Source organism: Delphinapterus leucas, chromosome 3 (genome assembly GCF_059928025.1).
Source record: "Delphinapterus leucas isolate spDelLeu-1000000601 "Yukka" chromosome 3, BTC_Dleu_Yukka2, whole genome shotgun sequence".
In the NCBI taxonomy this organism is placed as follows: domain Eukaryota; kingdom Metazoa; phylum Chordata; class Mammalia; order Artiodactyla; family Monodontidae; genus Delphinapterus; species Delphinapterus leucas.
Window position 1 is genome coordinate 135,995,294 of NC_143131.1, and position 26,413 is coordinate 136,021,706.

The 26,413-nt window shown below is 45.9% G+C and overlaps 1 protein-coding gene across 5 annotated transcripts in view; it reads right to left on the reverse strand.

The window, feature by feature from the left end:
- Positions 1-26,413, reverse strand: part of ATP10B (ATPase phospholipid transporting 10B (putative)) — a 157,901-nt gene that overhangs the window by 33,321 nt on the left and 98,167 nt on the right. For all 5 annotated transcript variants that reach the window (XM_089909632.1, XM_089909633.1, XM_089909629.1 and 2 more), the window contains 8 exons: positions 24,152-24,343; positions 22,079-22,679; positions 19,447-19,556; positions 17,152-17,278; positions 13,929-14,113; positions 6,889-7,213; positions 3,981-4,057; positions 2,508-2,633 (listed from right to left, as the gene is read on the reverse strand). In XM_089909632.1, coding sequence (XP_089765758.1) covers positions 2,508-2,633; positions 3,981-4,057; positions 6,889-7,213; positions 13,929-14,113; positions 17,152-17,278; positions 19,447-19,556; positions 22,079-22,679; positions 24,152-24,343 — 1,743 coding nt within the window. The remainder of the gene's footprint in view (positions 1-2,507; positions 2,634-3,980; positions 4,058-6,888; positions 7,214-13,928; positions 14,114-17,151; positions 17,279-19,446; positions 19,557-22,078; positions 22,680-24,151; positions 24,344-26,413) is intronic.

Genomic DNA, 26,413 nt, shown 5'->3' on the forward strand with positions numbered 1-26,413 from the left:
TAGGTAATATAAAATATATAATCAACAAGAACCTACTGTATAGCACAGGGAACTCTACTCAACAATCAGTAATAACATGATTACTGTTATTATTACTAATAGCATATATGGGAAAAGAATCTGAAAAGGAATGGGTATACGTATATGTATAACTGGATCACTTTGCTATACCCCTGAAACTAATGCAACACTATAAATCAAGTATACTCTTATATAAAACAAAAATTAAGTTATAAAAGGAATAATCCAATTAAAAATTGAAACTGTATTAATCCTTAAAAGAATACAAGGTTCCTGACCTCCAAGACAATATTTATGAGCAGGCCCTTTGCAGAAGAAGTTTGCAGAGCCCCGATTTAGACCGTAAGCCTCATGAGAGTGGGGACCACGTGTGTCTAGATCTCTGCTCTATACCCAGTGCCTGATAATGTTCCCGACACAGCAGATGTTCAATAATTATTTGAACAAACTAAGTACATCTTGGTGGCTCTGTTGTCCTCACATGCATCCTGGAGTTTTAACGTGAAAATGTGTTTCCTTCCACAGGTCGTGTTAGGACCTTGTGCGTTTCCACTTGCTCTGCCTGGCTGGAATCTCTGCACCCCGGGGAGACCGTATTGAACCCCGTGATGGCATCGCTGAGACTGGGCGCCTGTTTTTCCTCCCAAGAAGCCACAGTGCAGTAATTAACTCACTGTTCACATTTCAGAGCAGGCAGGGCTTTAATCCCCTCGGAAATTGGTTTCGGACATGGAAGTTATAGTTCTCCACCCTCTAATTGCAAAGGGGAGATAATAGGGCATCAGTATCGCCATTTCGATCCCGGTATTGAGCTGGAAATAAATATCATTTAAGCTCTGAAAGCATGGCTGGCTGGAAACGTTTCCTTTTCTATTCCACAAATTTAATGCAGAGAGGAGGCTGTGCTTATTCAAAAAAACGATTCTCTTGGAGGCAAGGAAAAAACATTAAACGGGGGCATTTTGAATTCTAACTACACAGTCTTTCTGGTCAAATAGAGACTTGTTTGCATGGGCTTGCTGAAATAATGGTACCATCCAGTGTATGGAATTTACATTATTTTTTGTCACGCTGCTTATTTACATATACATTGAACTTTGCACAGAAATGCCTATTCCCGAGTCAGGGTAACTGTGACTTTCCTGAAAGCAGGCCTGGGAGAATGGAGTGAGAGGAAAAAATATATGCCATTTCGTAGCTGCTACTTGGCTACTGTGTTTCGCTTCCATCACTCTGGTCTTAATCCTCCCTTTTTCCTTATGCAAAAAGGAATTGGATTCTATTTGGAGTCTCTTGGGGATTATTCAAAGGTCCTCAGGCTAGATAATGAAAAGCGCAGGCCCTGTTCTCTCCCTTAGTACAGCAGTGCTCTGACTTCTTCCTATGCCCATTGTTAATCGAGGGCTTTGCAAACAAGAGCCTCTGACAGTTTTAATACCTCAGTTGGTGTGTGCCTGCTTTGGGCCCTTATCAACAAGACAAAAAACACACATATCTTTCAGAGAAACAATCATACCTTCAAATGATTGTATAGTGCTCCGTGCCATCCAGAGCTCTGATGCTAAAACCTCTCGATAATACTTCTAGGGACAGAGAGAGTCCTATTCTCCCCATATTATGGATGAGGAAACCAAGGCTCAGAGAGTTGAAGTAACTCTTTCAAGTTTACAAAGCATACTAGAGTCACGCAAGACTAAAACCCAGATGATCACCCTGCTCTAAACATTTTTGCTAATGTATATCTTATTTAGAAGTCCTTGTTGGGAATGCCGGCGATGTTGAAGTGATACACAGGGTCTTGGGTGGAAACCTTCCCCCTCGCTCTCCTGAGGGTCAGGGTTCTGCTCTTGCCTATCCGGGTGACTATCTGGGGAGGAAACCTAAGCTACAAGTTAGGCGAGTTGTTCTTCAAATCCTTCTTCCTTGCAGTCAGAAAAGAAATCTCATTTATGGAGGCCCTCTAAGAGTTACCACAGCAGCAACAATGATAAAAAGAAGAATGGCTAACTTTATAGGGTGATCACTAAGCGCTGATCACTTTCCATACAAGCTGTCAGTTCATCCCCATGGCAAGTGTGCGAGAAAGGTACTATTACCATCCCCGTTTTAGAGATGAGGAAACTAAGGTGTGAAGCCATTACCAAATACAGGAGCCTCAGTTTGAACCAAATCTGATCTGACTCCAGAGTGCTCACGCTGCCTCCTATGTGCCAGGTGCGTGCCAGACAGTATTGCCAATGTTGACGATAACCTCACCAAATAGTACTAGCCCCATTTTATCAAAGACGAAATTGAGGCTCAGAGAACTGAATTATCTTGCCCAAGGTCACTGAGCTAGTAAGGGACAGTTTCAGGATTCAACATCCAGGTTAGCCTGACTTATTTCCTTACATAGAGATGCTTTGTCTATTTCAGCGGGGAGAGCTGGCTGTCCCCTGGCCAGGACTCCCAAGGCTCGGGTGGGAGGTTACCGCAGGGCTACTCACCACGTTCTTGTAGAAGTAGTACGCCACCATCCTGGCCAGGCGTGAGTAACACCAGTGTCCGTGCACAAGCAGCAGCTTCTTGAGGTGTCTGAAGTGGGAGATGGCAAAGTCGCTGGACATGACGGCCTGAGAGGGCAGAGCAGACACATCAGCTTCCATTCACTGCTGCCAGTGCACCAAAGAGGCTCCCCTGAGGGTGCTGCTCTGTTCTGGGTCCACAGGCGGTAGGGTCTAAAAGACCCTTTGTCACGTGTAGCACCCTTGGGTGGCTTTATGGACTCTGACACCCCACCCTCTCCTCTGGGAAATGCAAATCCCACTAGAATCCAAGGAGGGCAGGTCAGAAGGGACCAGTGGTCTGGTCTGGCCCTTCACCTCCTTCCACTTATCCAGTAAGCATTTATTGTGAACCAGTGTGTGTTGGGCACCATCTAGGGATGTGATGGTTGACCAGAGAGTAGGGGCTTCCATGCAAGTGATCCTCAAACCTCTCAACACCCTTGGCCACCCACCAAGGCAGGCCGTTTGCTCCAGTCTCATGTGGAGCTGATGGATGGATAGCTCTTCCTTTCCATGGAGCTGAAATGTGTCTTTTGCCCTTGGGATGACTCCGAAACAAGGCCCAGTTCATAGTCATTTTTTAGAGTGTGAGGTTTGGACGTGCCTGGTTATAGATCCTGGTCCGCGTCTTGGTCAGGGCGTTTAGCCGCTCCCAGCCTCAGTCTCCTCATCTGAGAAAGCGGAATAACAATCCCTCACACACAGGGTGGCAGCTGCTGGAATTAGCTGGGCTAATAAGCGTGAAGTGCGGATAGAGCGCTGGCCTACGATAGACACTCAAAAGGTGACGGTGTTCGCTCCTCCCCACCAACGAATTTAGGCACCACCTAGTGTCTGCACTGGTGGTGGGAATACAGTTGTTAATGGTTCAGAGCCCCAAGGTGGGGTCTGTCTTAACGGGAAACATTAGCAGCTCAAGTTAGTAGGTTTGTTCCAAGCTGAATTTGAGTAATTTTGGTACACTTTTAAGGTATACCAAGCAACTTACAGGTCCATCTAGCCATCACGACTCAAATGGCAATTGAAAAATATTTTCCGATGTCCTTACAGCTGTCACTGCTCACAGAGGGCACTGCCAACTTGGATGTGGGTGGAGGTTACAGGGAGGAAGCATGGAATCGGGAAGGCTTTGTTTTCCCTGAATGGTTGGGTACTAGTTGGCTTTAGAATATGGGTATCGCCAGCTGTCTATGAGAAGCCAAGCATCTTTGATCACTCTCTTTATTCTGAAGGACTGGGCAGTAGGGATGTGGTGATGGAGGTTATGTATAGGCAAGGATATCTGTCTTTCAGATGATAATTCTGCAAAGCTCTTCAGTATAAATACCTCCAACACTGTGGGGAATTGCTTAACTCACTAATAAGGATAAAGGAGAGTAAGAAAGTAACAAGTAGAGTTGAAGCAAATGGTACCTGCATGCCTTCCTGTCCAGATATTCCAATCCCAATATCAGCAGCTTGAATCATGCTTACGTCATTTGCTCCATCACCTGAAGGGAGAGAGGTCATGAGATCCTGGTCCAACTGCTACGTGACAATGAGAAGTTTTATACAAGTGGCACTAAATCGTCCCTATTTTATGCACAAGTGAATCCTTTTCATGTTGCTCTGAATAGTCCTATAGGAAGAGTCATTGCTACAGGACTTCAGCCTGAGAGATCTTTTCTTCTTTGGACAAGAAGCCCTACTCTTTCTTTATCATTTACCAAATATTTATTGTGTCTTTTTTTTAGGCACAATGTTAGGTATTGGGAATACAATGGTATGTGAGTCTTGGGCAGTGCTTTACAGTTTGCCGAAAAGGCCTTCTCAGGTGTTACAGTGGGCTTCACTGAGAAGCAGATGGAGAATTAGAGCAACACAGGGGCTCGGCAAGGGCAATCCAGGCAGTGAAGGGACCCGGAAGCCCTGGAACTAAGATCTTTCTGTTTCCACGGCCAGCAAACCCCCCCTCACTCAGTATAACGTATGCCGACCGTATCAAGACAACTGGAATGCTGGACAGCTAAATCATCAGAGATTGTCAATGGTGTCCAAGGACAGAGACAATGTTCAGTGATGTTTCTAAATAGAGGAACATGGGATTGACTCATTTTTTAGGTTGAGGTACATTGAGTCACTTTGGGTTCCCAGTCAATGAATCAGTTGATTCAGGGAACTGGAGGTTAGGGCATGGAAATACATACACACACATGCCACCTTTTATACCAGCACCGTCAAACAGATTTTCCTGTGATACAAATGTCCTATAGCTTTACTGTCCAATTTGAAAACCATTAGGCCCCTGTGACTACTGAAATGTGGCTGGTGAATTTCTATTTAATTTTAAGTTTAACTTTAAATAGCCACATATAACAGGTGGCAACCATGTTGGACGGCACAGCTCTCAACAGTGAGGTCTTCCTTACGAGCCTGGCTTTTCCAGACTATGATGCCTTATCCATCAGACTAGAGTTTAGCAAACTTTTTCTGTAAAGGGCCAGATAGTAAATATTTTAGGCTTTGTGGGCCAAGAAGCAAAACTGAACAACTGTTCCTGCTGAGAGGCAAATCGTTTTTACACATTTTACTATTAAAAACACAAAAACCATTCTTAGCATCTCTACAGAAACATGCAGTGGGCCAGTCTCAGCTTGAGGGCCATGATTTGTAGACTGAACTGGCTTCATCCTTCTCCTTCTCCTGGCGCCACCTGTTTTTCCAGTGGGTTCTCATAATGATCTGCAAGTCAATTTATATGAGATATTAGAGAGAATATGGATTTGGGGGAGAAAATTTCCTTCTCCTAATTATCTGGCAACAAAATTCATTAAGCTCAAAAATTGTGTCAGTGTAAGTTGCTGTTATTCTTCTAACGATGATTTTTTTTTCCTTGATAGCACAGCAGTGCGTGATTTTCATCTTCCCCATGGCAGAACAAATCCACCCTTTAACCTCTTCTGTTAGCAAGGCGGTGGAAGCAGAGGTGTGGAATCCCGCTATTTCTTGCCCTGCTGGTTTTGTTTCTGCTGCTGTGGCAGTGAAGCCAGTCCCTTACCTCTGGGAATCAATCCCGGGCTATTGCCTTGAACGTGTCTGAAGTTTGGAAGAGGACAATTCAGGGAATACAATTAGGATGCAGTTGCTAAAGCTCTGCTCCCTCTATTCTTTCTGCCCACTCCCTCTTTTTTTTTTTTTTTTTTTTCTGGTTTTGAACTGCTTTTACCTGAAGACCAGGAGAAAAGGAAAAAAAAAAAAACCCCACCAATGTAAAGTAGGCCCCTTATTTGAAATGCCAGGAAAGAAAATCTCTTTCCATGTCTTTGCAGGAGGAAGAGAACCTGAACCATCTGTAAGAATGTCCTCACACAAAAGCAACGTTTACCATGTGCTTGGTATGCGCTGGGCATGGGATGGAACGGAGTAAGACTGACATTGCCCCTCCACTCAAGAAACTTCTGGTCTCCTGAGCAGCCCAGCACTGAAGGCGTAACAGTGCTGTGGAGCTCTGTGGGAGCCCACGGAGTAAAGGAATATTAGGCGGGATTGGAGGAGGTTTTACAGACGAAACGGCTTGAGCAAAGGTCAGGAAGCGAGAGAGGACGAGGCTCCTGGAGAATGGTAAGCAGCTTCATGTGGTTGGGACATGGACTGCTGAATGCCGTGGGGAGGAAGGTGGCTGGAGAGATAACGGAGCCCAGATCGTGAAGGTTCTTGTAAACCAGCTTTGGTTGTTCCTGGAAGGTTTGAAGTAAGGACCCTTAATTTCTCTGCCTCCACCATGGCTAAAATTTAATCCCCTATGAGAAATTCTTCAACAGCCAACAAGCCAGCGTTTGCTGAGGGTATGCTGTGTGTAGAGTCTTACATTGAGAAATGAATATACAACACTAAACGTGGGACAAGCTTCACTTTTTAGATCTCCCCACCAGCCATCAACACTCGACAGAATATCAAGTCCACAGGCACCTGAGGTGCGTGGTATTGTGCCATGTGTTAAGTATTGAAGGGCACATGGTCGGCATCCCAGAAGTGAGTGGGCCTGAATGTATATTGAGCTCCCTGGATATTCTGAACTTGAGGCCCCTCTTGCCTTTGGCCTCCATCCAAGTCCTGACTTTTCCTTAGCAGACCTGCTCATCCTGAGAACTTGGATTTGCTCGCCCACACTGCTTAGCTGCTGCTCACCTGCTGACTGCCACATCTTGATTGTCACTTTGAACTCTCTCCCTCTAAGACAATGACCCTCAGCTTGAGCATCCTGACGGTGATACGTGACCCCTCACCTCTGGTCTAGAGTGGGCTTGCCCAGCTTCCCCCCACATCTCCTCATGATGGGTACCTATGGAAAGGGTCATGGCTCTTAGCCTGTCTCGCACCAGCTTGACGAGCATACTCTTCTGGAGTGGGGTGGAGCGGCAGCACAGGACAGACCGGCAATACTGGGTCAACTCCAGAAATTTCTCCTCCAGTTTTCCCTGGAAAATGGCATTCAACGTCTTCCCATCGATGACCAATCCAACCTCTGGAACTGCAGCTCCTGAGGTGGGGGGTGGCGTCACAGAAGGTAGGCGGAAGAACCCAGAGAGCTTGTGGTCCGGCTTCTGTGGTCCATGAAGTAGCTTTACCTCTTCCAATACCAAGTTGAGGATGGATTCACAGGTTTCCTATAAAGAGCAGAATAACGAATTTGGTGTCAGTAAGCAACATTAGAAACAGGTTAAAAATGTCACATTATCCTTTAGTTAAAGAGTTATAAAACTCTACCCCCATAGAGATGACCCGGGATTTCACTCTCTGATTTTGACATTTCTCTGCAATATTTCAAACAGCATCAAAGCAATAGTAATTTGGAAACAAATTAATGGCCAAAATAGGAGAGACAGCTTGGCAATGGGAGTGGAGATAGCACAGCGAGATGGGGGACTTTTATAGGGATGATAGAATGTAGTAAATGATACTGATATGATGGCAAATGATGACAATGTGTCATGCTGGTATCCTACTTTCCATTTCTCACAAGTCATTTCTGTTCTCCTTGGTTCCTCAGAACATTCCTCTGTGGTAGGTAGGGTGAGTATTACTGACTTTAGTTTCGAGATGAGGAAATTGAAACAGTGAAATCTTTAGTAACTTGCCCAAGGTCATCTCGAATTGTGGCTTCTTAACTGAAAAAATACATTGCGTGTTTAACCGTTTGTATAAATGTATTGGTCGTACTGGTTAAAACTGACCATGTGGGCTTCCCTGGTGGCGCAGTGGTTGAGAGTCCGCCTGCCGACGCAGGGGACATGGGTTTGTGCCCTAGTCCGGGAGGATCTCACATGCCGCGGAGCGGCTGGGCCCGTGAGCCATGGCCACTGAGCCTGCGCGTCCGGAGCCTGTGCTCCGCAACGGGAGAGGCCACAACAGTGAGAGGCCTGCGTACCGCAAAAAACAAAAAAAACTGACCACGTATGTGAGTCTTATTGAGTTTTTCTGATGTTTACCTTGAAACATGGTGAAGAAATTATTTCCTCTTATCAATTCTCCTCCATTACTTTTGATTGTATCAAAGATAAAGACAGATCTTGGATCTAAAGATATCCTTAATACCTCTTTCACTTGTTTAAACATCACTTTTAAATAAAGATAGAGAAAAGTGGTGGCAGTCAGCTGTATTATCAATTTTAATTTCACTGTTCTGTTCACGGGGTCTTTATTTAGCAGTGTTCTTATATCTGTGGCAAGGGGTGATGATTTTTCATTTACTTTAGTGCTAAAAAATCTTCTAAAAATAAGTTTTGAAAAGTTCAAAGTGAGTCTATTTAAATGAAATCATTAAATAAACAACAGTATAGATAATATGTGGATTTAGGCAAAAATCGTGGAGGTTGTTCTGAAATGACAAGTTTGGAGACCCCTGATCGAGAAGCTTCTGAGAATATTTGGAATAATTTCTTCTGGAGTGAGTAGGACTGCAGCTCATTATTCTGGAGGCTTCCTTTAGGGGATGCTAAACTGAGCACTGCAAGCAAGAGGATGTGCACAGGACCTAGCGGGGCCACAGGAAGCAGTTCAGGAGCAGGTGGCTATACCCGAAGCACTTTTCTGGGAAAGAGATCAAGGTAGTCCTTGCTGGAACTTGGGGTTGGCACACAGTATATACAGGCATACCTTGGAGATATTGTGGGTTTGGTTCCAGACCACTGCAATAAAGTGAATATTGCAATAAAGTGAGTCACATGAAATTTTTGGTTTCCCAGGACATATAAAAGTTATGTTTAGTAAGTATACAATAACATTATGTCTAAAAAAACTGTACATATATTAATTAAAATACTTATGGCTAAAAAGTGCTATCATCTGAGCCTTCAGCAAGTTGTAATCTTTTTCCTGGTGGAGGGTCTTGCCTCTATGTCCGTGGCTGCTGACTGATCTGGGTGGTAGTTGCTAAGTCTGGGGTAGCTGAGGCGATTTCTTAAAGTAAGACAACAATGAAGTGTGCCACATCGATGGACTCTTCCTTTCATGAAGGATTTCTCTGTAGCCTGCAATGCTGTTTGGCGGCATTTTACCCACAGTAGAACTTTCTAAATTGGAGTCAGTCCTCTCAAACCCTGCTGCTGCTTTATCAACTGAATTTATGTAATATGCTAAATCCTTTGTGGTCATTTCAACAATCTTCACAGCATCTTCACCAGGAGTAGATTCCATCTCAAGAAACCACTTTCTTTGCCCATCCATAAGAAGCAACGCCTCAACTATTAAAGTTTTATCATGAGATTGCAGCAATTCAGTCACATCTTCAGGCTCCACTTCTAATTCCAGTTCTCTTGCCATTTCCACCACATCTGCAGTGACTCCCTGCACTGAAGACTTGGACCCCTCAAAGTCATCCATGAGGGTTAGAATCAGCTTCTTCTAAACTCCTGGTAGCGTTGGTATTTTGTCCTCTTCCCATGAGTCACAAATGTTCGTAATAGCATCTAGAATGGTGAATCCTTTCCATAGGTTTTCAACTTATTTTGCCCACAACCAGCAGAGGAATCACTGCCTATGGCAGTTATAACCTTATGGAATATATTTCTTAAATAATGACTTGAAAGTTGAAGTTCCTCCTTGATCCATGGGCTGTAGAATGGATGTCATGTTATCAGGCACGAAAACAACATTAATCTCATTGTACCTCTCCATCAGAGCTCTCAGTTGACCAGGTGCATTGTCAGTGAGCAGTAATATTTTGAAAGGAATCTTTTTTTCTGAGCAGTAGTAGGTCTCAGCAGTGGGCTTAAAATACTCAGTAAACCATGCTGTAAACAGTTATGCTGTCATCCAGGTTTTGTTGTTCCTTTTACAGAACACTGGCAGAGTAGATTTTAGCATAATTCTTAAGGGTCCTAGGGTTTTCATAATGGTCAATGAGCATCGGCTTCAACTTAAAGTCACCAGCTGCATTAGCCCCTAACAGAGTCAGCCTGTCCCTTGAAGCTTTGAAGCCGGGCACTGACTTCTCTCTAGCCATAAAAGTCCTAGACTGCATCTTCTTCCAATATAACACTGTTTTCTCTACATTGAAAATTTGTTGTTTGGTGTAGCCACCTTCATTAATGATCTTAGATCTGGATAACTTGCTGCAGCCTCTACATCAGTACTTGCTGCTTCACCTTGTACTTTTATGTGATGAAGATGGTTTCTTTCCTCAAACCTCATGAACCAACCTCTGCTAGCTTCAAACTTTTCTTCTTCAGCTTCCTCACCTCTCTCAGCCTTCATGGAATTGAAGAGAGTTAGGGCCTTGCTCTGGATTAGGCTTTGGCTTAAAGGCCTGTTGTGGCTGGCTTGATCCTCTATCCAGACCACTAGAACTTTCTCTGTATCAGCAGTAAGGCTGATTCACTTTCTTATCATTCATGTGTTTATCGGAGTAGCACTTTTAATTTCCTTCAAGAATTTTTCCTTTGCGTTCGCAGCTTAGCTAACTGGCACAAGACACCTAACTTTTGGTCTGTCCCAGCTTTCAACATGCCTTCTTTACTAAGCTTAATCATTTCTAGCTTTTGGTTTAATGCTAGAATTTCTAGCTTTTGGTTAAAAGCTAGAGATATGCAACCCTTCCTCTCAAACACTTGGAGGCCATTGTAGGGTTATTAATTGACCTAATTTTGATATTGTTGTGTCTCAGGGAATCGGGAGGCCTGAGGAGAGTGGGGGGAGATGGAGCAACCTGTTCGTGGAGCAGTCAGAACACCGACAACATTTATCAGTTAGGTTCGCTATGTTATGTGGGTGCAGTTCGTGGTACCCTAAAACATCAAAGAACACTAGTCACAGATCACCATAACAAATACAGTAATAATAAAGAAGTTTGAAATACCGCGAGAGTTACCAAAATGTGACACAGAGACCCAAAGTGATCAAATGCTTTTGGAAAGATGGCGCCAACAGACTTGTTCAATGCAGGGTTGCCACGAAACTTCAATTTGTAAAAAACAGTATCTTCAAAGTGCAATGAAGTGCAATAAAATGAGGTATGCTGTCAATTCCTCCAACATGTGACTGCAGCAAGTCACTGGAAATATAAGCTTCAAAATAAAATCTCTGAATTTACTTATTTCAAATTTTCTATGTAATAATCATAATCGTTGCCATTCATTTAACATTCAGTATCTGTCAGGTACTGAGGCAGGCAGCCTCTAAGATGGTTCTCAGTGATCTCCATCTCCTGGTATTCATGTCCTTCCTTGTGTAACCTCCAACCCTTGAGTGTGGTTATGACTAATGACTCCTTTCTAATGAAGAGAATTCTGCAAAAGTGATGGGATGTCGCTTCCCAGGTCAGTTTATCTAAAGACTGTGGCTACCAGTCTTGGCAATCTTTCTCACTCTCTCTCTTGAATGGCTTACCCTGGAGAAAACCAGCTGTCACGTTGTGAAGCAGCTCGGTAGAGGGGCCCCTGTGGTGAGGAACCCAAGCCTGTCAATAATCATGTCCGTGAGCTTGCAAGAAGGACTCCTCTCCATCACCAAATGACCCAACCAGTTGAGCCTTTAGATGCGCTCACATCCCTGACCGATAGCCTGACTGCAACCCCAGGAGAGACCTTGAACCAGAGGTACCCAGCTAAGCTGCTCCTGGACTCATAACCCACACATACTGTGGGATAATAAATGTTTACTGTTTTCAGCTGCTAAGTTTTGGGGTAATTTGTTAACTCATATAAATGCAGTGCTAGTAAGTATTGCTCTTATGTGAACTTATTTAACCCTCCCAATAGCCTCTGAAATAAATCTTTTCAATCCCTATTCTACAGATGAGAAGAATGAAGTTCAGAGAGATGTGGTATCTGGATCATATTACGCCTTCAATATATGTTGTTAATAATAACAATAATAGTTGCTATTACCAGTTCCTATCTAATACTATATAGTCCCTTCTAAAATTCCTTGACAGATCAACATTTCCAGTGATGGGTTAGTAATTTTCTCGTGTTATGGATGAGAACCCTGAGTTCTAAACAGGTCCCATAGCTTGCTTATAGCTTTAAGATACATAACAAAGAAACCATAGCCCTAAATCAATTTATATTGAATCAGGCAGATTAAAACCCTTGGAGGAAATATCCACCAAATATGTAATTACATTAAACTGGGGTTTAAATAAGTCTGAGATTTAGAATAGGTTTCCCCAGTTTCTGTCTTAACATATCTCTGCACCTACTACTTTCCCAAGGGGATGAGAAAGCCTAATTTTCCAGGTTTAGTGGGCCTGGGGGTGTAGGCAGGGTCCAACATTCAGGTACCAACTTGGAGGGTTGTGGACAGCTTTAAAATTCTTGACAGTGACTGAGCTCAACTTGGAACGTGGCCCACAGTTCCTTGGGAGCTTTGGCTAATTAATCAAGAGGCATCTTCCGCTTCCTACAGGAATGCATTGCATTTAACAGAACCCACAGAAGCCCACTCTATCCCCCTCAGGAGCACTCACAGGCTTGTTGATATCCTCCTCCTGGAATCTGCTGGAGTGAAATGATCATTGCAAATGGAATTTCCATTGCAAGTGGGGCAGGCAGACATCCACACTATTACAGGGATCAAGCACTCAAGCCAGCTGCAAATTACTTTCTTTCCTAGGCGTCATATTAACGCCAAGATTTCCCTGAGAATAGTTTCATTTTGAAAATTCATTGGGGTTTAATCTAATCATGGCATTATCTGTTCACCTGACAAGAAAGTAAGTGATTTTCCCAATTCATCTAAAGGGCCTCTGGCACTTTTATTAGCATTCACTACCTCTTTAAAAAAATCTGTGTACGTGGATTCTTCATGGAATGAAAACCAAATTGAAACCTGTAAAAGTCTCTTCTGGGTCCAGTTCAGCCCCAGGCAAAAGTGAAGGAGTGAGATTGCATCATCCTTCCTGCCTCTCTTTCTGCGCTGTTCTTTCCATCTTCCATCTTCCTCCCTCTCTCCATCCTTCTCCCCATGGTATGTTCTAGGTCTCCAGGTGCCCCCCCGCCCCACAACCCACTGCTTTCCTTGTTACAACCGCACATCTAATCCAGTCCTGTTCCCTTTGATAGGAGCACACAACTCAATGCCTACTTCCCATATTCATCAGCCAAGGAGATAGTGGAACTTTACTTTCTGCAGTTTGCATCGTGAAAATAGATTTTTTCCTCCTAAATATAAAACTGTGTTATGACTTTACGCTTCTTTAGACTTTATACAGTCCTCTGTCTCCAAAGCTTGCTCCCTGCCCCTCACAACCTATTCAGGCTGAAAATTACAGTTTTCAAACTTGGCTTATCTTTCTCTCTCTCCTCCATGCCATCAAAACATACTGGTCTCACGTGTCATTTCCTTCAGGTTTTATTCTGTGGCAACAAATTGCACATACGAATTGGAGCTGAAATTTTAAACTCAGAATCATTTCTATTCAATTGGGGTTTTTCAATGGATAAGTTAATCCAAAGTATAAGAAACAATTGAGGATCTGTGAGCAAACAGTCTGGTATAATGCAAGTAGCACTGGCCTGGCCTGAGAAGAGCATTTTAGACTTGGTCCCTCAGAAACTACCAGGGTGGCCCTGGGCAAGTGACTTAGCTCCAGTGGTCCTCAATTTCTCACGTGTAGAATGGGGAGACTGGGCCAAGGATGAGACTCGAGAGAGGCACAACTTGCTACTAGGTACTGCTAGATGTAATATAAATAGACTGGTCAACCATATGTGGGGATGGGGTCGAGGATATTGGGCTGGATGCCTTCTAGGACCCTCGGAACTCCAAGATTTGGGGGTAGGGGTGCGTCTCCTGTGTACCCAAGTCCCACCCACAGTCCCGTCTCCTGTTGGCCTAGAAGCTGCTCCGCACTTGGATATTTGAGCTCTACTTTGGCCTCACCTGACTTTCTGTGTTAATGGAATAAACGGTGTCCTTCTGGTCTAACAGTCTGCAGGCATAGGCGATATTGACTGCCGTCGGCTGCTTATCTCCAGTCAGGACCCAGAGCCGGATCCCAGCCTTCTGCAGAGCAGCGACTGTATCTGGAACTCCTTCTTGCAGCCGGTCTTCGATCCCAGTGGCTCCTGGAGTGATTAGAGACAGCAGAACTCACATTTATGTTGAGAAAGTAGCTGCTTAATTTCCCCAAAGCCCTATCAAGCCAGGCAATGATTATTAACTTATCTCTCGTGTTCTAGGCTGTGCTAAATGCCCAGGATACAGCTGTGAAATAGACAGAGCTGGTCCCCACCCTTTCGGTGCTCAAAGGCCTGCTGAGTAAGGATTTATAACCGAGCTGTTTGAGGAGAGAAGCCCAGGGTGCCGGGCAAACATGTATCAGGAGACCCGAACTTCATTTGGAAGGTCAGGGAAGGCCTTGCTGAGGAAGGGCCACTTAAGCTCAGACCTGGGAGATAAACCCAAAAGGTGGGGAAGGAGGGGGAATTCCAGGCAGAGGGATCAGCATGTGTGAAGGCCCAGAGGTCAGAGTAGAAGATGACACAGAAAGGCAGGCAGAGCAGGGAGAGAGACGAGGCCAGGCAGGGAGGGGTGGAGCTGGATCCTGTAGAGCCTATCAGGGCATGAAGGGATTTGGCATTTATTTGGTAGCAAAGAAGGCTATGAAAGGGAGTTAAGTTGGAGAGTGATGGGATCGGTTATGAATTTTAAGAAGATCATTCTCGAGAATGGATTGGAGGGTGGAGGAAGCAGGATGAGATTCAGGACTAACAGTCAGAGGAGAGCTGGTGTGGCTGGACTGGCATAGCGGCAACAGGAGTGGAAAGATATGGAGAGACTGGAATCTTTGCCCTGCAAGCGCCCACCGCAGAATTAACAGAGACTTGGGTTTTTGATAACGTTCTTGGAGGGCATTAAACATGCGGATTCCATCATTTTTTGAATGGTCTCAAGCTTTGAGCCAAACTTGATGATTGTATACCCAAATATCCAATAGCTGTGCAGTGATTAAGCAAAAATAAATCTGCATTTAAATTGAGATTCATTTCAGACCACAGACTAATGGCTACCCATCTCACTCTGGGCAGGAACCGGCGTGCCATTTCTTTTAATAATCCCGAGTGACAATAGCTTGGCAAAGCGGTTACATTAGATGCATATTGAAAAGTTGATTTAATATCGTGGGACTCGGTGTGAATGCATGGCAGCTTTTTAGTGGCATGACAGTTTCTTCGTGGCAGGATGAAATCTCTTCCCAGCCCTAGTCCTCTCCATCACAAGCCATCTGGAGGGAAGAAAACAAATCTCTCTATCCTGAAATGTGCCTGTTTTGTATTTCAGGCCCAAGTGCACAGGTAAACCAACCCATGAAAAGTGATGCCCGACCCTCATCTTTTCCGCCGAGCGTTTGCCTGGAAAGTGAGACTGAAAATGATGTGTGTTACCGGGAGGCAGGGTGAAGGAGAGAGCAGGAAAAACACATTTAGTTGTGTGAAAGAGAAAATGAAACAGGAAGGTGGTGAGAGCCTTTCTCAGCCAGGGAAGCCCACGGGTCCTGACAAGTGTGTTCGCTTTCATGCACTACCGGCTCAGGGGCATTTCTCACCAGCTGAGGCCAGAAGGCTCCCCTGAAACAAAAGAAACCGCAGGGGAGAGGGTGTGAAGGGGGTCAGGTGCCCTAATGGGATGACATTCCGGGGGTGGCCCGGGGTGCCAGATGGAGCTGTCTGGACTAGCTACCCTCTATTTCCTGTTAAAATGGGTTCTCGAGGCCAGCTTTCAAGGGGGCCTTGTGAGGCAGCAAAGGCCCCTGCAGTCCAAACACAGGCAACAGAAAAGCCGAAGGAGGTGGGGAGCAAACCTGTGTCCCCCTGTTTTCCACCCATCTGACCAAATCTTGCTGGTACCTTTTTTATATAAAGAGGTATTACCGTCTTCTTACAGCGACCCTAGGTCTTCCCCCTTCAACCCTGCCTGGCTGAGCTTGGTGATTTGGCCAGAGGAGGCGCAAAGGCTCAGAGGGGTGTGGGGCTGTGTCCCTGGGCACACAGCAAGGTCACCACAGGGCCAAGATGTGGCCTTCATCCCCAGGCCAGCACTGCCTCCCAAGATGAAAGAAGCCTTTTGCCACGTGGCCAGTATGTGCGCGCTGTTCAGGCATCGCCTTTCCGGGGTCTTATTCCCGAGCTGTGAAGAGATTAGTCTGATAAATAAAGCCTCCCCCTTCTCCCTTGGCAACGCTTTTCCTTCAGCAGAAATCCAACGCTGTCTCTTAGCTGGTGTTTTCCATCTTTCCCCCGAGAGTATCTATCTAACTTCTATACGTCTTTACAGCAGCAGAGTGATTTTTGTAAAACACAAATCTGTCCCTGCTTTGATCCCCTTCCCCTCTCCAAACCTTTAGCCTGTGATCTACACGGCCCTTCATAACCTGCATCCTGCTGATCTCCCCCGCACTCTGGGGTCCAGCCGTAGGAGACCTCTGAGTCCCCAGCCAGCCCAGGCTTTCCTGCCTCCAGGCCTTCATTCGGGCCCTTCCCTCTCCTGGAACACCCTCCCCCTTTGACCAGCTCCTTTTCTCTGCTCAGTTCCGGCTGTCCTGCACCCTCCTTGGCTCCACAGTAGGTTGCCACCTTCTCCTTTGTGCTTTCATCCCATCAGGTACATCTTCCAGCCCACCTCTCATCACACTGCTGAAATTACTTGTTTAATCATCCAAGTGTCTTTGCTACACTCTGAGCTCCAGGAGGGCAGGGTCTGTGTGTGCTGTTTTTTAATTTTTATTGGAGTATAGTATTTACAGTGTTGTGTTAGTTTCAGGTGAGGGTCTGCAGCTCTTGTTCCCTGTTGTAGCCACGATACCTAGCATGCTACTTGGCACATAGTAGGTGCTCAATAAACATTTGAACGACTGGAGGAGAAGCAACCAGGCTTCATCCAGCAGGGAGTGCAGGAATGCTCCTGGGGCATCCTCAGGAAGCTGCGTGTGGAGTCGGGGTTGGATATCGGCACAGCCCATTGGTGCCAAATGCCTGGAAGGGCACCCCAGGGAGGTTCCTAATTGAGACACATTTGAAGCAGTGTCACAATCAAGGCCAAGAACTCCCTTTCCAGCTTGCAGCATTCCTTTTTTAAAATGTAATGATAACTTATTTTTACCTACCGAGTAAGATGAGTTGATTCTCCAGGTGCTGTGCTGTCTCCATGAGAAGCTCATCTCTGTTGTTGAGGGATGCCTCAGCCTCACTCCGGAAACTGGCCCATCTCTGGAAGTCCTCTTCACTTAAGATCTATGCAAAAAGAAGAGGCTTGTTCACAGCTCTGGGTGACTCCCTCCCCCTGCCCATGTGCTGGGCCTCCTACGGGCCAGTTTGAGCTTCACTGTACAATTAGATGGGGCTTTTCCCTCAATGTTTTTTTTTTTTTTTTGAGTCTTGAATTGATGAAGGATTGGTTCTTCGTGTTCCATTATCATCAAACTTCTGTTGAGCCCCTGTGATGCTCTGGTCACCGGAGATATACCAGTGATCGAGACAGACAAGAATCCTATAGGCCTGGGCTTATGTGCTAGTGGAGGGTGAGAGACATGATCCAAGTGAATAATTTAAAAGAATGGATCATGTCAAGGAGTTCCATACAGAAAACAAAGAGGGTGATATGATGGCGTATGACAGGGTAGGGGGATAGTTGTGGGAAGAAGGGTTATTTCATTTGGATCGTCAGGTCCCTTAGACAAGGTGACATGTCAGCTGAGATCCAATGACGAGAAGGCTTCTGTCACAGGGAGGGGTAAGTTCAAAGGCCATGAAATAGCAATGGACTTGGCTTTCTTTCTGTCCCTTGAACTTACCAGTTGGCTTAAGGATGGAGAGCCAGGTGGAGAGGACCAGCAATGAGGCTGGAAAGGTGAGAAGCATCCAGATCTTGCATAGCCTGGTAGACCATTCCACCAGCTGCTGGGGGTGCCCAGTGGCTGAAAGAATCCAACTAGAGGGCATATCTGGAGTCCATAGCACTTTTAGACCCCTCTGTTGGCATTATATCCTCACTGTCTCTTTTTTTTTTTTTTTTTGCGGTACACGGGCCTCTCACTGTTGTGGCCTCTCCTGTTGCGGAGCACGGGCTCCGGATGCGCAGGCTCAGCGGCCATGGCTCACGGGCCCAGCCGCTCCGCGGCATGTGGGATCTTCCCGGACCGGGGCACGAACACGTGTCCCCTGCAATGGCAGGCGGACTCTCAACCGCTGCGCCACCAGGGAAGCCCCTCACTGTCTCTCATAGTAATGAATGACTCTTTCCTTCGAGCATCAGCTATTCTTGAATTTTCCCTCTGTGCACGGCACTGTAGGGAAAACCAAGGGGACACAGGTAGGCCTTTTGCTCTCAAGGAAGAACAGTCTCATCAGGGGAGGCAAAATAGGAATAGATAATGTCAATAAAAAATAGAAGGTGGTAAGGATATAATTACAATTTATAGAATAGTAATGCGGGTCACTGTCCCAGGTGCTGTACCTGCGTTGTCTTAGTTAATGTCCCTGACAATTATATGAGGTAGGGAACACTAGCACCTTTTTACAGATAAGAACATCCCCAAACTCAGAGAGGTGAAGAAACTTGCCCAAGGTCACACCACAGATACGTGGTGAGATTGGGACTTGTCTCCTGGTAGGTCTGGCTTTAAAGCGGGTGCTCTTAAACTTTATGCTGCACTAAGCACCCACAAAAGAGATGAAGAGCTCTGGGGATTTATGGAGAAGAAGCCACTTCTAGCCATCTTGAAATGTATGCCCATCATAGCTCCCCTATCTGATTTTAGGTGCCTCATTAGATGCCCCAGCTCTGGGATTCATAGCTCTTTGCCTCCTTTCCTGTAGGGGCAACAAAGTGAAAGACCTGAAGGGCATAAGGTGGGTAATCTACTTGACTATAGCTGGGACAAGGGCAATGCAATCGGGAATGGTAGGAAACATGACCAACCCCAGAACACAGCAGAATACATCCTTCATCAAAGGGATCAGTTGCTACATGGCTCTAGCTATTTGTAGCCATTCAAGAATGGAGATCCAGTTTTCCAGATCCTCTGCATTTTCAAGAGAAACCAGAAATCTAGATTTGTATGTGATCACATAAAGTCTCCCCAATTCCAAATCTAGTCAAATAATGCAAATGTTCAAAGGATATTTGAAGGCAAAATTATAACATTAAAAATTTATGAGTTATAGGTCATCAGTTACATAGACAATGGAAAGCAAGGAACCACAAAGCCACACTAATAAGGAACCTTGCCACTCAGATTTTTGTCCCAGCAAAATTGTCAAAGTCATGGGTCTCTGTGGTCAGGATAGCTAATTTTGAAAATATTAAAACAACCAACATTGAGGATCTTCTAAAAAAGAAATAGAAAAGACAGAAGCAGGGTCGAGGCCTTTCAGCCACTAAGCGTGGAATTTGTTCTCACCTTCTTGGCGATGCACAGTGTTCGAAGGCCGTCTCTCGCATACAAGTCTAGATGCCTCTGGGTCTGGGCTCGGATTTTCCTCACCTTCTTTTCCACATCAGCGTCAGTCGCTGTCAAATAGTCATTATCCCCCATGAGGTCGTGGGCAATTGCTTAGGGATCCCGTTCCTAACACTCAGGCATCTTCAGAGGAGGAATTCCCTCATACCCCCGCCCCCCGTAAACATGGAACAGCTCTCCCAGGCTGCCCTGGAAGGCGATAACTCCACGGGTCCTTAAATTGTCTGCTCTCTATATCTGATCATCCAACGTCTGGCTGAGAGAAGTACTATTTAGGGAAGGTAGGTGGTTCCAGGTATTGTTCCCAAATGCCTGTTTGCAGGAATTCCCTGGCGGTCCAGTGGTTAGGACAATGTGCTTCTACTGCAGGGGGCATGGGTTTGATCCCTGGTCAGGGAACTAAGATCCTGCATGCTGTGAGGCAAAAAAAAAAAAAAAAAAAAGCATGGATAACCCAAACATCTGTTTGCATCAGAACCACCAGGGAACTTAAACCAATAATAGAGATTCGCAGGTCAGGTTGAAGGCCTGCTGAATCAGGGGACTAGAGGTCTGAGTGTTTCTTGTTACCTAAGGAGTTTTCCATGTGGCCAGTTTAGCCCTGGATGACCAGTTTGCTAAGTCTCAGACATAGTATCCATCACCTTCTCCGTCATCTACTTTAGTCCTTATAGCAAGTTGCTTCCAAGGTGGCTACAGACCTGAATCTCATTACTAAGTTCCTCACCATACTGGGTTTGCTGAGTTAGGCTTAGAAAAAGTATTTTTTGGATTCCTATAAATCTAGTGTGAAAATTATTTCATTGTGTTGCTCCAAGTCCCCCTTTTGAAGTCCTACATAATACGATTCTCTTAGAAGAAATTTATCTTTTTCTTTTGAAATTCCAGTACTTTGATCTATCAGAGAAAAAAGAATTTCTCAGCCTGGGCTGGTGGTTGTGGGGCAGGATTGATGCAATCACCGCTTCCTTTATCTAAGATGTTACAGACATCACTAATCAGTAGCAGCACTTTGTAAATGTGAGCTTGGAAAAAGCTTCTGAATCCTTCTTTACCAGGGCTGGATTGAGATCTTTAGAAGCCCTAAGCGGTAAACAGATTTTGTGCACTTTGTCCATCCCTCCATATAATGCAAAATTAAAAGTACAATTCTTAACAGTAAGGTAAGTATAAGGAAGTTCAACAAAGCTCTCACTTTCTCCATGATACTATTCTAAGGCTGCTTTTATGCAGTATAAAAATCCCTTCAAAGATTATTTTCTCATTTTTCAGATGCTACTGGTTTCCTGGTACCTTAACGACAGTCTTTGTACTTTATCTTTTTGAGCACTATCTACAATATTTTATTTTCAAAGACATCAGCTCCCGAGATTACACACCTTTTGCCTTCTACCTGTGTGCCTTTTGAGTTTACATTTTTGTTCAGGCTACCAGGAACCTCAGGGTCAAATTGAATGTTCAAACACTGTAAATATATTAAACCCTGAGGTTATTTTTCCCCCTCCTTTTGAAATCTTTGCTTCGCAAATCTTATAGTAACACTGTCTATGTATTTTTTATCGGAGGCATCGGTAATCCATTTTGGAATCAGGTGAGGAACGGAGAAAGAAACATCTCCAGGGCAGTGTGGAAGGCTGTTGCCCGGGGATAGAATGCCGTGGCACCCTTGACTCGGAAACACTGAATTCACTTGTCTGCCAGAGTCTGGGGATGAAGAGACTTAATTAGCTCCCTTCCCATTCAAAACACTCATCAACCCCCATGATCCTCTTGGCTCTCATCCATAGCCGATAATTCAGGAGGCACAGGCTGCCTGGGCAATTCTAAAGCTTGGCTAGAATCTACTACCCTGGGAGAATCACAGCCCCATAACTGTCTTCTCCTTGCTAGCAATCAGGAAGCGGCTGCACACTAATTCATGCTGTTCCAAAATTGGACACTGATATGTAGGGACTTTGGAACATTTTTCTGGCTTGGAGCAAGTTTATGAAAATCTGTTTGGGGGAGGCTGGGGAAAGGGATGATAAAGAGGACCACCCGAGGCTTCCCAGAGTGAACCGAGCCTGATGCAGAATTCTGGCAGCATGGAAAGAGCCCTGAACTGGGATTCAGGATACCTCCACATAGGATTTACCACTAGTTAGCTGGGGCCACTTCTTTTAAGTCACTTCCCTCTTTGGGTTCAGTTGGCTTCTCTCCAAAACTAAGAGTTAGGACCACAGTGTGTTCTAGTGTATGTTAATGGGTGTCCTGGTGAAAAAAAAATTGTGTATGGAGAGTCCATCTTTAAAATGAGTTTGGAAAACTAGAAACTGGGATAAATAAAGTTAAAGAAGTTCCTCTATGACAAGACTGCCCAAACAAAGCCTTTAATAAGTTCATAATGAGCTCTGTAATTCTCCAGGTCATAGAGACGTGTAAAGCAAGCTGCTTTGTGGAGAGCATCTTGAGGGTTTGTGTTCCAGTTGGGACCTGCCGGACTGAGTGACACTATAACCTGAGCCCCTGGTTACCATCCACGCCGCCTGTTAAATAAGCCCTCTCTTCTTGGAACCCGGTGGGGTGGACTCACCACAGGCTGGGTCTTCCAGCAGGTCCATGATGACGCAGTCAGCACCCTTGGTGTAGACGATGATCTCACCGGTCAGCGGGTGCCTCACGACCACGGACATCCTCTTCCTGACAGAGTCAAACTCCAGGGTGCAGAGGACATCGAAGGTGAGGCAGGTGCCCTGGGGCAAGCGCACGGTCACCTGCTTGGGCGTCCGGGACACCAGCGTGAAGCTGTAGGCACGGGCAGCGTGCACCAGGGCAGCCTCATCAGGGCTCTCGGCCTCGTAACAGACTTCGGGGCCGGCCAGGCTGAGGGCCGGGTCCTGCAGCACCTCCTCCAGGGAGGCACCCGGACCCACCCCCAGGATGTCACCCTGCTCCCATGTGCTGCTCCTATAGCCGCCGTCGGTGGAGTAGCCGCCACTGCTCACAGACGCGTCGTCTCTCTCTTCCGAGTCCGTGGTGGGCATGTTGGCCCCCAAACTCTCCCCCAGGTCCACGTCGGAGGGTGCCGTGGTCGAGAATGACTGGCTGAGGCTCAAAAGCTTCAACCTGCGGAACAGCTGCTGAATCTTCTCCAAGGATGTCACCAGAGCCTTGGTCGAGGGTGGCACTGTGACCTTGTGGTAGAGGAGGGAAGGAGACCATGACTCTCCAGGTTGGGAAAACTATCAAGCTGTCTTATGAATCTCATTTTGCAATCAGTGAATTAGGTGGGCCTTCAGTGACGGTGGGCAAGTCTTCTCCCCTCTGTGAGCCTCGGTTTACCTGCCTATAGCATGAGGGAGTTAGGCCATTGGTTTCCTTCCAGCCCTGACTTCCTAGGGATTGGTGATACTCATTTTCCTCTATCTTATGACCATCCCACTCTGATCATGGGCAAAGCAAAGGAGACAAAAGCCAGACTCACAGTAGGGGTTCACATGCCCTGCACCCTTATCATCGCCTTGTCTGCTTTATTTTTGCACGCAGCATCTCACTTCATCCTCCCAGCGATGCTAGGGGATCCTATCATTATCCCAATTTCTGGATGAGGCAACTGAGGCATAAAGAGGTTAAATTGGCTGTGATCACCCGGTGTGTAGATAGCAGAGCTGGGTCTCAAGTCTGGGTCTGTCTGACTCCAGGGATTGGGCTCTTGAGCTACCTGCCAGCTAAAGCCTCCCCACTGATGTGCAAATTGAGAACTGGATGCTGTCCTTCCCCAAATGGTACTGCTTTCTCCCTTGAAAATAGGGAGAATTGCTCAGATAATGCTTCCTGCGTTCCCCAAACTCCCTGAAGACTTCTGATTACTTGCCGACTTTTCAGGGTAGTTTAGAATCTGGGTGTAATAATGGGGGCTCTGGTTTGGTGCCTGGATGAACGCTCTTCTTCTTGATTTTTGTGGCCACATGTTGTAACACCCAGTTATTCTTATTTTTCACTTACAAGGGAGCTTGGGTGAGAGTATGTGGATAATCGAAGGTAAATCTATCTTCTGTACTGAAAAATAATTCAGAGTATAACGTCCTATGAGTGGCCATCCAGGTGCATTATCTCCAAACTGGCAGAACTTCACACATGGTGTTAATTTTTTTTAACCCTCCATTAAAAAGCAGATACCACTATACCGTGATATTATTACAGAATCGTACAGATCGTTCTGCCGTGTATTCACCATACGTCCTTCCTTAAGTTCCTCAAGCTCTCTGAGCCACGCCACTGTTTCTTCACTTGTTAAATCCAAAGACATACCTCCTAGGACTGCTGGGCTGTGAGGATTAAATGATAGTGCAGCTGACATGTTTGGCATGGAGCCTGGCACACAGCAAGTGCTCAGTAAATATTAACTTTTAACATCTACCCTGCAGACAGACAGACACAAAAATGTGAGATCTATATAGAGAGCTCATATGGAACTTTCAATATTTTATTTAAAAAAGGAGGAGATTGAGGCCCAGAGAGGCTAAGAGCTCTGTTCAAGGTCTCACAGTGATGAAATGGTGACAGTGTGGCTAGGACCCAACTATCTTGTCCCCCTGTGCAGGGCTTCCGCCCTCGCCCCTCGCCCTCCTCTCATCCATCCCACCTTACCATCAGCGGTCCTTACCCTCTGACGGGGCTCTGCGGTCGTGGAGACCGTGACGGAGTTGCAGATGGTTAAGGCCAGGAAGAAGTCAGCAGTGGAGGAGGTGGTGGAGAGGGAAGGCTTGGCAGGTCTGCCGTCTGACAGGGTTTCCAGCCACAGGGCTGCATCTCGTACCTTGGTCAGGAGGTTTTTATCCGGAGTCACATCTTTTTCCTGGGAGAGAAAGGCCCGGGTCAGAGTCTCCTGAAGGGACTGGGGAGGAAAGCCCCCTCCGGCAGATCCTTTCATGCCTGGGAAAGGCTGATACAGTGCCCCCTCTGCGATCCTGCATCCAGCACGTCTCCCCTCCTTCCCTGGGCCTGGTCATTGTAGAGTGTGATTTGGTTCCTCCCTTTCCCTCAACCCCACATGTCCATCAGTTACAGGCTCTGGTAGTTCTTTCCCCACAGGGTCTCCCCGCCATTTACCCCTCATTCCTGATGTTTCCAGCCAAGTGCAGACCCTCTAGCCCTCCAGCTTGGATTTCTGCATCAGCCTCTAAAGTGAGGTGGCTGCCTTTCACCTCTCTTCTTTCAAACCCTTCATATGTATCACCCATTCATCCTCCTAAAAATACTATTTCCCTCAAGGTATTCTTGAGCTTGAAAAAATTCCGGGAGATCTTCATTGTAAACACGATCAATTCAGTCTGGCACCTAAAGTCTTTCCCATTCGCATTTCCACTCTTGATTCCCACCACTCTGCATTGTGGACCCTCAGCTAGGCCGGGTGGTCTGTTTGCTGCCTCCTGGGGGTATACTCCCCTCCTATGCCTCTGATCACACCCTGTTTGAAGTCCTCTCCTGTCTACCCAAATCCTACCTAGACATCAGTAACCATGAAAACTCCACGGGTCCATGAGATCTGATCCAGCCCACAGTGAGTTCTCTGTCTTCTGAGCCACAGTAACAGGCTCCTGAATGCAGAATGTGCACAGGAGTCAGGGTAAGGTGAATGAGGCAAGCTGGCCAAGGCACAGTTGAGGACACTATGGGATGGGGGGCTGTGAGACCTGGCAAGTCCCACCCCATCTAAAAGGGGGCGACTGCTCTGCTACTAACATGCTCCAGGGCTGGAACATTTTGCCAAATCTCTGGATTTTTCAAGATAAAGTAGAGACGATGTGAGAACTGTGTTTTGTTTCTTTTCTTTTTAAAAAAACCTGTGGGCTGGATCTGACTCATGGATTTCCAATTTTTCCACATCTTTGTAGAAGTTGCCACTTCTACCATCCCTCTAGAATTCACTACATATTGACCTATATTTTAAATTCAATTTTCTTAAGTCCATGTTTAATCTCTCTAGAGATAAACCAAGAGCCTGAAAGACAAGAGACTGCCTTTTCCATGAAGTTGTATCTTCTGTAACTCCAAAGATTGCTTTGTTTGAAGCCGAAGTTCAATAAACACTAGCTCTTCATAGATATGACAAAAGCCATTCCGCAAAAAGCCATTTCGATCAATGTTCAGAGTTCACAGGTTAATTAAAGTTTAGAAGAGAGTCAATGATTGGAAACGATGGGCTGACGAATCTTGACTGATTCGTGCAGAGTGAAGACCGAGAGCCAACAAGCTAGCAAGTTTTACAAACAAGAACCCAAGTTGAGATGAAAAACAGCCTGTGGGGAAAGAGTCCTCAGACTGTCTTCTCTGACTACCAAGTGCAGTGACTCCAGAAGTCAGCTTCTCACCTCCCTGGGACTGCTGGCACAGGCGAGAGCCACAGGGGAGGAAACCCAGACTGACGTGGAGGTGCTGGATGGCTGGAGGGATGAGGGTCGGCTTTTCCAACAGCACAGCTTGATCCGGGAAGTGGACTGCGGGTGGAGCTCACACTGTAAAGAGTTCTGACCTTCATTTGGAGGGCTTTCCCAGAGCCTACGCCTACACTTCCAACTTGTTGATACCATCTTAAGAGGACAGTGTCCAGAAAAAAGCCTTTTCATTAAAAGGAAGAGTGCGAGTAAAACCGCATCCAGTCTGCATTCCCTTTCCTTGCCCTGTAATAAGTAATGGTGGGCCGTCCATACCATACAGTGACCCTATTTTCAGAAAGCTCAGGAAGGAGCAGGAACCATCCATCCTCCCTGCCTCTGAGTACAGCTGTCATAGCAGGAACTGACAGTGATGGAGCTAATCCTTCCTTTCCAACAATGTCAGTTATGTGATCTCACTGGGTTCTCACAGTCCCAAGTTGAGATGAAACTAGCCCCAACTTAACTGAAACCCAGAGAGATGTCTGACT